The sequence below is a fragment of the Diuraphis noxia genome, unplaced genomic scaffold (assembly GCF_037042655.1).
Source record: "Diuraphis noxia isolate RWA-SAM2 unplaced genomic scaffold, SU_Dnox_SAM2 contig0001, whole genome shotgun sequence".
NCBI classification, from domain to species: domain Eukaryota; kingdom Metazoa; phylum Arthropoda; class Insecta; order Hemiptera; family Aphididae; genus Diuraphis; species Diuraphis noxia.
In genome coordinates, this window is record NW_028301711.1 from 40,001,186 (window position 1) to 40,016,963 (window position 15,778).

General features: G+C 29.9%; 1 protein-coding gene and 1 pseudogene across 2 annotated transcripts in view; one reads left to right on the forward strand and one right to left on the reverse strand.

Annotated features, from left to right (window-relative positions):
• Positions 1–13,798, forward strand: part of LOC107173663 (uncharacterized) — a 38,799-nt gene extending 25,001 nt beyond the window's left edge. For both annotated transcript variants that reach the window (XM_015524282.2, XM_089217110.1), the window contains exon 3: positions 11,691–13,798. In XM_015524282.2, the coding sequence (XP_015379768.2) occupies positions 11,691–12,483 (793 nt within the window). In that variant the 3' untranslated portion in view covers positions 12,484–13,798. The remainder of the gene's footprint in view (positions 1–11,690) is intronic.
• Positions 2,596–3,233, reverse strand: LOC149060672 (52 kDa repressor of the inhibitor of the protein kinase-like; annotated as a pseudogene).
• Positions 13,799–15,778: the final 1,980 nt, after the last annotated feature.

The window sequence follows — 15,778 nt, forward strand, 5'->3', positions numbered from 1 at the left end:
ATTTGTGCGCGCAAGTAATGAGTAGACTTGCTCAGTACGCGCTGGCAAGTGAGCTTAAAACTATATAGATGAAGGAAGATTGAGTGTGTGTGAAAGAGAAAGAAAGAGAGTGAGAGTGGTCAGACAGACTCTTTGAACAAATTTTCACTTTTTTTTCTCTGTCTATCTGAGTGAGTGAGATACTATTACAGAGCTCTCGACACACGTGTGGAAACAATTTTCTTATTCAACAGGTTAGATAACGCTTCTATCATGACAGCCGTCGGTATTACACATGTATTTTAGTATTTAGTTAGGTAAAGATAAATACCTGCAAATAAAAATAAAAATACATTTTTCATAGTTTTCAAGTATGGACTTCGTTCAATTTATGTTCGTGAGTATGACGTGGAAAAAGATTATATAATACCTAAAAATTAAAAAATTAATGTAATGTAGTTATTATATAATCACACTGTATATAATTAATGTTCGTTTTCTTTGCAGCGTCAATGTTGGTCTATATATAATATATATAGACGCCGTGCTATTCCACTATCTGACGATGTATAATAAATTACGATGATAAATGTACCTTATTAAATAAAAAACGCGGGATTGTATATTACGTTGGTAATATATAATGGTGTTTTGAAAACTATTATTTTTTTATTTTTTTCGTATTTTTTGCAGAAAAATTTTCATATATAGTTGTTGGGTACCTACTTAAATTAGTTTACTATGATGTGTCGTTATCTATTTGTGATATTCATTAAATAACAATTTATTTCTTATAATTTGTGTAAAATAAAAGATTATTATTAAACTTATAAACGTACGATTCGGAACTTGCATATAATTTACAGCTCGTTATAGTCATATAATATATATATATATGGTGTACCTATATAGATGTTGTAAATTCCACGGAAAATGGAAATTAATTTGGGGGCTTATAGTGATATATTATTATTTTTCAGGGGAAAATAGAAAAAATTCAAACCTGTAGATTTTAAGGATAATTTTTCTTATGATTTCTTGTTTTATGTTTTAAATATTTACGGTTTTTATTTAAGGATAAAATACCATCGATCAGATAATTAAGGACCTTTTTTCATTCTTGTTAAATGCTCGCAAAAAGAACTTTCAATACGTTTTGTTACCATATATGTACCTATATATTATTGTTATCGTTCACTTCATTTGATAATATCCAAATTATACAATCGTTAGTTATATTTATTTTTTATTTTTTTACTGCCGCAAGTAATTAACATAATCAGTAAAAAATAAACGAGGTTAGGTGTGTATTTTATTACAACCAATTTTGGATGGAAAAAGAATCGATAAAGAGTTATGTTGCTTAATTTCTATTAAAATTATGTATAGTAGGTCTTTGTATTTATGGATTAAATATTTTTGGATAGGTTAAAATAAACAAAATCAATTCAAATTGTTGAACATAGAAATATAGATGGGTTTCAATTGTTTAAATGTATTTATAATATGAATTAAATTAATTTTACTGAGTTGTTATTATATATTATTTCCGATTTAATTTATAAATATAATTACTAGGTTTAGGATGTTTATGACCTTAAAAACACTAAAAGTTGCATGCAAATATGCACAATAAATATCAAAATATGCCCTAAAAAAAATTTACATGTCATTTTAAAATTGTATTTCTAATCCAAAAGGTATTTTAAATTAATTTACAACTTTTTATAATTTTAAACTTAAATACAAATATATAAAAATATGATTTTTTGTATCTGAGATAAATATTAGTGTTGTCGCCTTATCTTGAGTTTCTTTGCGTTGTAACGCCCTTACATGTTTTCCGCTTGCGATGTATTGTTTTAATGTAAATTTTTTTTCGGATGCAATTTTGAGTCCACATATTTTATATAATATCACTAATCCATCCGTTAAAAATACATTCTCGCCAAACTCCAAAATCAATTTGTGTAGTAGAGCAGTATTAGAACATTTTACTTTTGGTATTTTTAGTGTGAATAAAAAACGCGTATACTAAAATAATTCAATAACACTATACAGTCTACACCAGGAGTCACGAAATGGCGGCCCGCGAATGCATTTCAACCGGCCCGCAGACTAAGAGAAAAAGCAAATCATTTAATTACATTTTAATTAGTTTTATTTAAATAATTAATTAGTGTATATTTTTTTATTTAGAAATAAAATATTCTTGGTCAACCAGCATATTATAATAAATGTTTTGTATTTTGAATTTTTATGACCCTCGAGAATTTTCCGAATTCTTAATGTAGCCCGCGGAAAATATTAATTGGTGACCCTTGGTCTACACAGTACCGACCAGCTGTGGCCAAGGCCGTAACTGGAAAAAATTTCGGGGGAGGGGGTCCAACATTTTTTTAAATATAGATGCTAACACTTCATTTTTACGTTAAAAATATAAAATTTTATTATTATCATTATTAAAAACATAAGTCGTCATTATAATATTCAATTTATATAATAGACAAAAGTTAATTATTTATATACATAGAATTATTCACATTATTCAAAAGTACAAATAATAAAATAATAATTAATTTATAGACTATATAACCAAGCAATATGTTGACTATTTTATATTAGTAAAATAGTTCTATCTTTTTGAATTGCAAATTTATTTAGGACGTCTTCGGGATTTACTTTAATATATCTATGAACACTTAATAATGCTAGGCCATTTAAACGGTTTTGTCCAATAGCGTTTCCAAAAATGTTTTCATCCGTTTCAGCGTTCTCTCGGGCGTTGCAGTTGAAACTGGTAATGTAGCTAAAACTTTTAATAACAAGTATATTCACGAAAATAAATCACAATCACAATAATTGTTTAATGTTTCAAAGGCTGTACTTGGACGATCGTTTTGAGAATGTGTGATCCATTTCCTATTCCATAGTTTAATTTCTGTGAGTAATAAATCAATATTTATATAGTCAGAATATAAATTAAAATCTGTAGCTGATATTGCAGCTTTATGACACATTTTCGGTATTAATAAATATAAAGAAGACAAAACTGTTTTGTGTTTTGAAAATCTATCTTTTAGTTGTTGAATAAAATCGTCATAAAAAGGAATAGCAATAGCTATACGGAAATATTCTTCTGAAGAATTAATACTAATGTTAGTTCTATTTTTTTGACGTCCAACTAGTCTTGGCATTTGTATCTGATCCTCTCCGTCTATCAACATTAACATATTTTTTGCTTTTTAAAATATTTCTTTCTCGGTATTAATCTTTTTCGATTTAAACTTATTTGTGCAGCACGCGCTGAATCTAATTTTTGTGCAATATTTTGCTGATTTTTTTAAATAGAGAGCTATAGAATTATCACCTCTTAAAACATTCTAAAAAAGGTTCACTAAATACTTCCACTGCATGTTTCCAATTATTAAAAGTTTTGAATACTAAAGAGGAAAGTTTTTGATTGTTGCCTTTGCCTCCAAATTCCTTACCAAATATTACACAGTATTATTTACATAGGGCACCACCATTATCAACTGTTGAGTAAACGAGCCATGGAAAACGTTCAAATCAGCTAAATTGAAATTTTCCCTTGGACCCCTGGACCCCCACCACCACCAGTTACGGCCTTGCCATACGGTACACCATATTTAAACTAAAGATCTTATATTGTAAGTTATTTTGTACTATCGACACAACTATCGTAATCATCAGTAGTAAACATGTTACATGTTACATAGTTACAAGATAAGTAATTATAATAAAGATAAGTTAATTCTATTTTTCGGGTTCCATATTTTCTCATTTTCGTTAAATGTGAAATCGACTGTGCCTACCTATGGGTTTTTATTGAGGTTTATATTGTATTTAAGTTACTTTTTGGCGAAATATGCATTTATTTACAATTTTTTTAATCAAAATATGCATTTATTCATGAAAATCCCTAAATATGCAAAAATATGTAAAATAAAATTGAATGTATCTGATTCTATGTCGCACAAAACGAATTTATAATTTGGTCTGCAATGTGCACGACTCAAAGAAAAAATATGCAAGTCATAAACATTCTAACCCTAACAATTATTATAATTAATGATTGACAGCCTTTTGAATGATAACATCAAAAGAAAAATTATAATTAATATTAATTTAATTAGCAGCCATTATTCGTTGAAATTTATTAATTTAGAAACCAATATACTAAAAATTTCTAAAAAAACAATTCTTATGTATTTTTTTTTTATGAAAATCTGGTTGAAACTGTTTTGTTTTTATCAATTTTTGTTTTCATTACTGTCTGTAGGTTTTCTTTGAGTTGTTGTATTTTAAAATAATCACTATTTCAACTAAATGGATATTACTTTAATAAGTCTGGAAATTCGGACATTAGTATAAAATTGTTTGTGTTATGTATATGTGCTCACAAGTGGAAATTTAGCTCAATGGTGATAACAAACAAGAAATGAAATTTTTTTGTAAGGCAATATCCAAAGCCAGATGGAAATAGTCTTTTATATGGTCGACCTTGGGTGTGCTGTGTTACCTTTATATGGTGGATACTGGGTTGTAAATAGTCTCTACAAGCCACCGTGTTTTTGCGTTGCCATTTAGGCCGTAGCATTATTATAGTTACCATAATAGTAGGTAATGGTACCAACCAACGATTATATTATTTTATTAACGTCTCTGAACTTTGTTGACTTATTGACATTGTTGCGTACACACTATACCATTTACATATTTTGACACGATTCTTTTTAAGGGGATTCGATACGGCTGTAATTTCTACCAAATATACCACATTTTGCCATCTGTTTTGGCTGTTATAGTGATCGGAAACAAATTCCAAAAATATATTTGAATTCAAGATGAAGTTTAATCGAAAAAAATTTTTCAACTTTTTTGAAATTAATCACGTGAGCTTTTCAAATTTTAATTTGAAATTTTGAATTTTAAGAATTTTAAAATAAATGTAATATTGAGCTAAAAAAATATATATAAAAATATGTGAAAGTCGTTTTCAACAAAGCTTCATGATGAATTCATATATGTTTTCAGAATCAGTCTGTACAATGGACAATATAGATTGATACTATTAGACAAAACAAAATAATAAATATAATGTTCATCTAGAGCGCGACGGTGCGTATTTGACATGTGACTGCGCGTGCGGCCGTCATAATCGAAGACAAGAAATACCATTATGCAACAGGCTGTAGTAGTTTTGTGGGTGGGTGGAGGCACTCACACTAATGAGCGTTTACTATACAAACACAAATACTCGCCACGCAAGCACGCACTATGTCAATTTCCTATATACTGCTTATATTCATCTCCTTATAAAAACGATCGGTATCTAAACTCCTTAACATGATCTGAAAACAATATATCTGAACTTTCGAACACGTGTCGGGATACGAGAGCAATACATATTTCATATTACAGCAAATAATGTTGATTTTTAATTATTTTACTTTAATACGTGGCTGTATACAGTGGCGGTGCCAGGGGTGGGCCAGGGTGGGCCCGGGCCCACCTTGAAAAGTTTCGGGCCCCCCTGTGGCCAACCCCAAAAATTAAATTTAATCATACTAGAATACTAAAATATATCTCATGAATAAATCAAAATATGAAAATATTAAGTCATAATAGATGGCGTGAACAATATTTGAAATGGGTTGAAAACTATGCACTATGCAGTATGCTTTCAAACCTCATAAATAACGTGTATTTTCCAGCGGCTGAATACGAAAATAATAAGTTATGCTTATTAGTTATTATTAAATATTAATCAATATTATTAATAATTTTGTTGAAAATTCCATGAACAACGGGATTAGATTATTAACCAACTATGACAAGGGAAAGCATTCTATTTTTATATACTTTTGATGAATATACTTTTACATGAATGTCATGAATATATATTTTGTTAGGAAATAAATACTATTAATACATGTTTACAAATTATTGTTTTACTAAGTTAACACGATGAAGTGTAAAAAAATTGAAAAATTGGAAGTTGACCCTCCCTCTCCCCCTCTGGGTAATTGCCTGTCATCACTATTGTTTATATTTATATATCAAGTCAACAATTTGGCCCTCCCTAAAACATCTGGGCCCCAGCCTGGCCCACCTGGTATTAAAATTCTGGCCCCGCCACTGGCTGCATAGAAAGTTTAAGACGACTGATTTATTCTATGTTATAGAGTGTAAAATATATGATGAACTATTGTCGATATATAATTAATCTGGAAAATGTACGATGGCATTTTAATTATTATTTATTTATTTTACAAATGGCGAGCATCACCATCATATATATATAATATATATATAATATTATAAAACTTGTATTAATGAAGCAATAATAATAATATTTGTTAAACAATTTATTGTTATCTAAAATAAATACAAAACATCACTTTATTTACTATTATTGTTAAGGTAAAATTAATTAAACTTCACAGAACAGAACAATATCGGTTTCTTTAAAAAAATAATATTGTTCTAAAATTAGTATTCAGACGACCTGCTTATATAAATAGGATAGGAGGTAAATTTATAAATTAACATTATTATTTTATTGTTTTTTTAAATAAAAATACAAACTTAAATTTTAAGTTTTTCATTTATATTCCAATTGTTTATTAGTAATTTTAAGAATAATCAATAATTATTTTTATGGTAGAAATTATGGTTTTAAAAAAAAAATTACCAAAGTGTATAAAACAAGATAAAACAATCTTTTAAAATGTATTTAAAAAAATTCAAAGACCAATGGTTACATAATATATTAGCATCAAAAATAAAATCGTCGAATTCGCTTTTATCGCACAGTATAGGTTACGAGTATCTGTATCTAGTACTTAATATAAGGACACTGTGGAGGATAATTATTATATATATTATATATATTCTGTATAATATGTAGGTAGATATTGTGATCGGTTGTATCAAAATTCAGCATATAATTTTAAAGATAATAGTTTATATTATTTTATTATTTGTATTATTATGAGAGGTATGAGATTTTGAAGCCCTCCCTACGATTAATTTTTTTTAAATTTTAAAAAGAATTAAAATAACAAAAATTGTTTGTAAAAATATTTTGAATATATTTATTCCATGACAGGATCATTCTAAAATACCTAATACCAATAGGGTGAAAATTTTATATTTCAAAACGTAATGACTAATTAATAATTATACACAAATAAAAATGTCATTAATGTAGAACCATCATTCATCACTCGGCTTAAAAAAGTTAAGTAGGTACGTCTATTATCTTTTATGTGACTATCTTATAATTTATTTCATTACTAGATCTTATTCAAGGTATTTTTATAAAATATAATGGGTTTATAAGAAGACGCTACACCCTCATGACGTGTTGTTTCCGTCTTACAAGTGTGTCAACGTGCAAATCAAGTTTAGCTTCGTTAGTTTAACATTTAGAGTAAATTGAACTCTTATAAAAATTAAAGGTAATATTATTATCGAGAGTTTCTCTTAGGTTTTTTATAAGGTTTTAATTTTAAAGCGAGTTACGAGTATTTTAAGATATACAAACAATTTTAAATTTTAAATACACATAGCAAAATTAAAATGTAATAAAAAGTCCTCAATAATAATTTTACCTTTAATTTTTACAAGAGGTCAATTCACTCTAAATTTTAAACTAACGTGGTAAAACGTGATCTGCCGAATGTAAAATTTGCCATGTTATGCACTTGTAAGATAAAGACAACATTTTATGCGGGTGTAGCGTCATCTTATAACTATTCCTCAATTGGGAGAGTTTGTAGACTAGTCATATTGAGATATTAGTGGTTTTAGGATTATTTTATTGGATGGTTAATTATTGATGTACCCATTGTTAAAGTAATTTTACAACGGACAGTTGTATCTATACGTTCTGTATTCTTTTTATATTTAATCAAAATTAATTTTATGAAACATTAGAGCATATCTAGTATTCATAGTCACCTAATGATAAAAGAATCATTATTATATGTTTCCTTTTGTAAGGATATTTACAATATATTGTATACTATACAGTACACCAATTTTTTCGTGATATATTTAATCATTAGCTATTTAAACACTGAAAAAATATACATCTTAAAATGGCTATTTGGATACTGTTTTTAAGATACTGATTTTCAAAAACGAATTTTTTTTTAATTCAAGGCTCGTTGATTTTCTTGTGATTGAAAAACTTCTTAGGAGCTCCGTGAGTTAACCAGAGTACCAGACACATATGTTTTAAGATCAATATTTATTAAAATATACAGACATCTTATATACTAGGTCAGGGGTCACCAATTAATATTTTCCGCGGGCCACATTAAGAATTCGGAAAATTCTCGCGGGCCATAAAAATTCAAAGAGTACATAATATTTATTATAATATGCTGGTTGGCCAAAAATATTTTATTTCTAAATAAAAAAATATACACTTATTAATTATTTAACTAAATTTAATGAAAATATAATTAAATTATTGGCTTTTTCTCTCAGTCTGCAGGCTGGTTAAAATGCATTCGCGGGTCGCCATTTTGTGACCCCAGTACTAGGTTATTATATGATCTCAACAAAAACACTACGTCAACTCCGTGTAAAAAAACGCTAAGTAAAAAAAAAAAATATATAAATGCAATAAAATGTGTGATATAAGGTGGCATCTAAGTAAATAGTTTAATGAATAAAATGTATGTATAAATAATTAATTCAAATTTAATAAAAATTGGTTATTTATATTAATTTATAATATGAATTATTTTAACTCAAATTGATCCAATTTTGGTTTACTTAGCCGGAAACAATTTATTTATTGTAATGGTGCTTTCATTATTTATTACATAAACTATTAGTACTTGGCTATACATTTTTTAGACTGAATCTTCCGGCCAAGTAAACCAAAATTGGATCAATTTGAGTTAAAATAATTCATATTATAAATTAATATAAATAACCAATTTTTATTAAATTTGAATTAATTATTTATACATACATTTTATTCATTAAACTATTTATTTAGATTCCACCTTATATCACACATTTTATTGCATTTATATATTTTTTTTTTTTTTACTTAGCGTTTTTTTACACGGAGTTGACGTAGTGTTTTTGTTGAGATATCATTAGTTTTTATTAGGGTCAAGATATTTTTTATTTTTTTTTCCATTATTATGATGTAATGTCTTATTTATAATTTTTTTAAGATGTTTAAACATATCGTTCTGTACAAAAGTACATTTTGTTTCCTATACTTCAGCACCCATTTTAATACTCTATCTGCAGTACACCTACCTTGAACCAGAGGCATTTTTAATTTACCAATTGATCTATTGGTACATTTTTCAATATTTAATAAAATGGAAATAACTGTTTGGATTTTGGATTCTTTCTTTTTAGTGGTACTTCATGTACCGTGTTAATACTGCACTGTTTAATAGTAGTACTATTATAACTTTCAACTACGATTTTAGATTGAGTAGACTCCTGATATTTTTTTTCCTCATATCTCGCGCCTTTTGGAGTTAAGTTACCATTTTTAATGTAGACACAATTCGACACAAATATGAAGACAGTCATAATAAAGTATTATAAATTATAATAAAGACTGTTATAATAATTATTATTATTATAACGACTATATATTATTTAACAATAAAATGCTCAATGGAAAATGATAGATAGTCGATACGGTTAGGTTTGGTGATACCACGTGCATTGAATAATAATATTATGGACACGAGACAATAACGCCGACAACAAGCTCGTACGCAGGACGCGAGACGAAAGAACGAAATTTCAAATTACGAAAACAGAATGCACCGATACCGATAACTGATAAGCGATTGTGGACCATGTTCGCGTGTTAGTATGTTGTATGTGTCTAGCGGTGGGGGGAAGCAATAGTAGTGGGAGACACACGCCGCCGTCGCAAGAATCCTCTCACTCGTCCCGTCAACATGACGCGTTTAATACGGCAGCCGGCGGCGAAAGTAATATAAAATGATCACTTAAATATCCACAGTTTTTTGATCATAACTAAAATACTATTCAACCGATTCTATTTAAAATTATAAAAGCACGTAGCCTATGATTTTCTCGATCGATTGATATCTCATTCTAACTATTTGGTTCATTTATTAGACCTACAGCCTTTAATAAAGAATACCAAAATATTAACACGTATTAAATGGGAATGTTTAGGTTTCTGTATATATACACGGTCGAGTGCTTCGCCTTCCTTTTTTTTTTACTTAGCTCGCGACACTACCGTGTCGCTGGATATATGAAATCCAGGCCTTGAGAGGTGTATTTAAAATTTCCTCTTGTAATGACAAAAAAATATGCTTTAAACTCTTAGGGAAACCCTGCTGGTCTTGGTTTCTTATTTTATATTTACTTGAAGCCTACTAATATGGCCCTTTGTGCCATTATTTTACTCAAAACATGACATTGCAGTTTATTGTTTGTTGATTGATATTTGATACTGTTTGATTTTTACTGTTAAAAACACATTTAAGTGTTAATTTTTATATTTTCAAGTTTTAGATATTAGGTAACATTAAAAAATTATATAGTTTTAACTATAAATCAATATTAGCACGTTTTCGTTATATTGAAGAATATCAATGACATCAACACTTTAAACGCAAATAAAAATGTTATGAAGGTAGCTTTACGCCCAATTTTTTTAAAAACTAACAAAAATGTCGAAGGTTTCAAATGTCTATAAATAGTTTAAATCTTTTGAAAATTATATCATGAAAATGAATTATATGTGTATAATAAACATTTGGTGAAAATATCTATTGTCTACGGTTATTTATTTTTGAATAAGTTACATCAGAATAACTAAATCGATTTTGTCATAAATTGCTGGTGTTGTAGGTACTATAATGTTCTCATTTTCCGTTATCATCTTGTAATTTTAATTTTAAGCATAAACTTCAAAATAATTATTTTACATCCTATATGGTATCAAAACCTAAAAAAACTAAAAAATTCAAGTATTTTTAAATTTCAAAAACTCAATGATATATATTAAAAAAAAGTTTAATAATAATAAAACCAATACATTCATCGCTCCGCTTAGATCTAAAACACCCCCTTAGTACTATATGCTAGCGATATTATTATCGTTTCGATCGGGACTAACCACAAGGGTTGCTGCGCTTTGTACTCGAATGTTGTTTCTTCCGCACGTGTACGCATATATCAATGATAACATTGATAGAACACTTTAAGAATATTCATTATTTTATAATATTTTGTTTCAACATTAAACATATCATTATCATACTAATTGTATGAAATAACTTATTTATCCGATAAAACATCTAAATACATATTTGAATTTACCCTGAAACAAATTTTCGTAGAAACTAAAGATAACAGATATTCATTATTAGGTACCTAATAATGACATTAATATCAAACGTTTAAAATGTGTATTGTGGAAGTGGAGAGTATTCTTATGTTACCTACTGTGATATTATAGCTTTTTCTTTTGATAAACACTTTTTCTTTATATATACAACTGGGGTATACAATAAACTTACCTAAATATGCATTTACATCAGTTAAGTCGGAATAACTCGAAAACCACCATAACTTAAATGTAACAATAAATAGGTATTACTATTACAAATTTACAAATTTTAACACTTTGTAAACTATTGTAATTTTTACAGGGCGCTTCATATGAAGGAGCATCCGGACTACAAGTATCGTCCACGTCGCAAGCCTAAGACGATGGTGCAGAAAAAAACCGACACCAGTGTAGTGTCAGGCAAACCTGTTTCGTACTCGGTGCGCGACCTGTTGCCGCAACACGAATCGTCGGCCGCGGCCGCCGGTAGTGGGTCTGTTGCTGTGTCGGCTGCCGGATCGATGGCGCATATATCAATGGCCGGTGAACATCAGTCGTCCGCCACTGCGGTGGCCGTGGCCAAATTTCCGCGTGCCTACTTCTCACCATACCAACACCACCACTACCCGTCATCGTTCTACCAACAGGTGGCCAAGGACCTGTCGACTGTGGCCAGCAGTGGCGGCACCGGCACTGAAGCGGCCGCCGCGGGAAAGGCCGTCCATGACCTAGCGCTGCATGCGCTCTACGGCAGCTCTCTGTACTCTCGGGCTGTGTCGCTAGCTACCGGGTGGCCGATGATGGCTGCTGCGAACACCACGGTGGCCGGCTCCAACGGTGGCTGTCCTGTCAACTGCGTCGAGTGCGGTATACACGCGGAGCGTCCGTCTCAATCGCCACTGCAACTGCAGCCACTGCCACCGCCACCGCCTAGGCCAGCGCACGAATCATCCACGTCATCGTCCACACCTTCGCCTCCTGCCCAGTTCCCGCCGCCCACACTACTATCGACGGCCACTGCCGCCGCCGCGGCTGTCATTAAGCGGCCCATCGCTCTTCTCGTCAAACCGGATTGCATCGGCCAGGCTGGACTACATGCACAACATGTCATATGAAAACCGCTGCCGGTTCTACCGGAACCGGCCGCCGGCACAGCCTGCACCGTTGCCGCCATGTCGGCCGCCGTCCAGTGCGGTTGGCCGCAATGTTCGTCGTCTTCGTCGTCATCGCCGCCGCCACCGCCGTCGACGGCGACGTCTCCCTTGGCCACACCGCCGTGGTGGCTTCAACAGCTGCAGCAGCAGCTAATGATGTGCAGCGGCAGTGGCGGCCACAGGAACGCTACGGCCGTCCGTGGATCTCCCGGACCGCCGCCTGCCTCTTCCGCCTCCGCTGCCCAAGATCATCGACAGGACTAGATGAGCACCGCGTACATCACTTTCCACCACCACGGTAAGGTTTATACTACATATTTGTATGACGTATGACGAAAAAGAACGAAAACGGCCGCCGAGGACTTAGTTTTTGTTTTTTATGTAAATAGTAATAGTTTATATACATTTTTATTACGCATTGATCAGTTGGAAGATAACAATTTAAATTAAATTTGAACTAAAAAATTGGAAAGATAGTAAAATATGATATACGTTATTACTCGCAGTCCAGTGTAGTAGTCGAAACATTTATTATGAACAAGCCCGAAAAATAGCACAATTTTGTCAAAATTTGCAAATATTACTCTTAACTATTTGTTTTTTTTTTTTTAATTTAAACGTCCAAATAACCATTTATAATATTGTATATTAAAATTTTAAATTAATGATCTCCGTTGTTTTACCCACTAATTATAACTGGACCTCGTAACTCATTCAACTATTCTTAATGTCATTTCATATGGGAACTAGGTTTTATACCGAAAGTGGTTATATATTACAATTTCCAAACATATACAATTTAACAAATATAGGATAATGTATTAAGTTAAAAAGTGAACAATTTTCGTATATTGTGCGAATAACTTTATCTCGAAAATATTTCTAAATTTATTAATTTGATTAATATTTCAAAACACATATTATTTTATCGTTTTAGTTAATCGCAAATATTTAAAAATTTACGATTAAGAACCTATGGTGCATTTAATTCCATGTTATCTACTAAACATTACTGAAGAACTCGTATAGGACCCATAATGCATTACGATAAATTAAGTCGTGCGATAATATGACATAATATTTATTTGTTAGAAGTAAAAGGTAGATAAAATACAACCGGCATCAGATTATAACACAAATAAAAAGGTTTGTGGTGACTTTTGTTGGACGGAACTTAAATAACGAATGACCTGAATAAAACCGGAACTTAAAAGAGTAGTGGTAGAAAAAAATGTATTACCTCCTACACCCCGGCTACTTCACAATCTTACACTGTGTATCTGCCTATTGTATACATTGTATTATATATTAGGATGTATACGATGTATAAATATTATTTTATTGAAAAAAATAAATATGTTCTGTTTTTTTTGTGCGTACAATTTATAATAATATAATGTATTTATGATACTGATTAGTCCTCGATGTTTCAGTATAATATTATTATTATTCAATGTTATATATTATATTTCTTATCTAATTGTGTATAATAAATATTATAAATAATTATGTGTGTATAATATATTATATATGTATTTATAAGTTAAACATTTAATTTCGGTAATACTTTTTGTAGAATTTGAAGTATTCAATAGTATTTTTAATGTAAATCAAAAATATCTGGTTATATATTATAATGTACGGTTATTTGTTATTCTTATTTTTATTTTCAAAAGCAATATTTTTTAATTTGTATATAGTTTATTATTTATGATTAAAATGGTCGATCGACAGCGGTTGTATACTATAATAATATATCCATTAAATTTTGTTTTGTACCTACTTTACAATATTAGATTTTATTTATAATGCTATTCGATCAGATAATGTTTATAAGCAAAAGTCACCGAGAAGTAATCATTAATCTGTTGGGTGGCGATAAGTTTGAAGTAACTGCATCAGCACGTTTACAATTATTGTTGAATTCCGGTTAAGAGCTGTCGTATTATTGTATTCTCGAAGTAAGTTTCTGATCTCGGCGAACGGTTAATGCTTTTTTTTTAAATTACTATTGTGTTCTGTTTATTTTATATATGAGTATATAATATATATAGACCAAAATATTATTTCAGTGGAAAACCGTAAGATAAAAAGTCAATTCAATTTTCATTATTTCCGAGTTTATTTAAGTGAAAAAATGTTTCATTGTTCGTTCCAAAATACTATATATTATACACACCTATTTGCGCCGCGTATATTAAACGAAAACAAATTAAATACATTTCGTAGCGGTTGGAATGAAGTTTAAAAAGTCCAGGAACGGGACAAGATCTGTACGTATCAGAATGAAGACAATTTCAAAATATGCAAAATTCTATAAAAAAAAATATAAATAAAAAAATTAATTATAAATTATATATTCTATACACGTATTACTTTAAGATTTGAATCAGTATAAGCGTATATCACTAATCTAAAATTCTATGATAATTAGGTACGTCTTATCATAAAGGTACCTATATTATATTTTATTAACCACATTACCACAATAATCAACTGTCTCTTCAACTTTTTCATAGTGATACGTTGTACGTTTAGAAATAAAACTTCAACTGTTTATTATCCTATATATAACCGCGGTATGGTTATATACTTATATCGAATGACTTCGGTAATTCGGTTTCGTACCAATAGGATAGAGGTATCTAATATAATATTAAACTATTACACTCGACGTAATGTATTTTTTGAAATTGTATTATAATATTATTTATTTGAAACAGTCACAATAAAAATCAGAAATTTAATAAATTTAACCTATAAACGAAGAAAGTCTAACTGAATGAGCTAAATATTATCAGGGTGGTGAGTCTCGCCCATGCCAAAATTACGGGACATATCCTTACCTTAACCAAAATATCTAAATTACACTCGGGTTCAAGGAAAATAATGTTAAAAAATTTCATTCGATCCGATCACTCTACAGAACTTGTAAATATCAACTTTAGATAAAAATTCAATGCGTGTGTCGAATATCGACGAATCTGGTATTACAATGATATTATTACATGACATACAATACTAGTTCAGAAATACATGAATTAATTGATTACGTAAAAACATGTTTTTGTATTATCATTTTGAAATTGTGACAAATTAGTATTTAAATTATGGCTTAAGTTAAGATATTAAAAAAAAAAAAAATAGATATTCTTCCGACCGTTGGCTGATATTCTGTATTCGTCAGTTGATAGAATTTTTGTACTTGAATTGAGCGCAATTTTTACCTTTTTTGAACTCAGCATTGTTCCGTTTC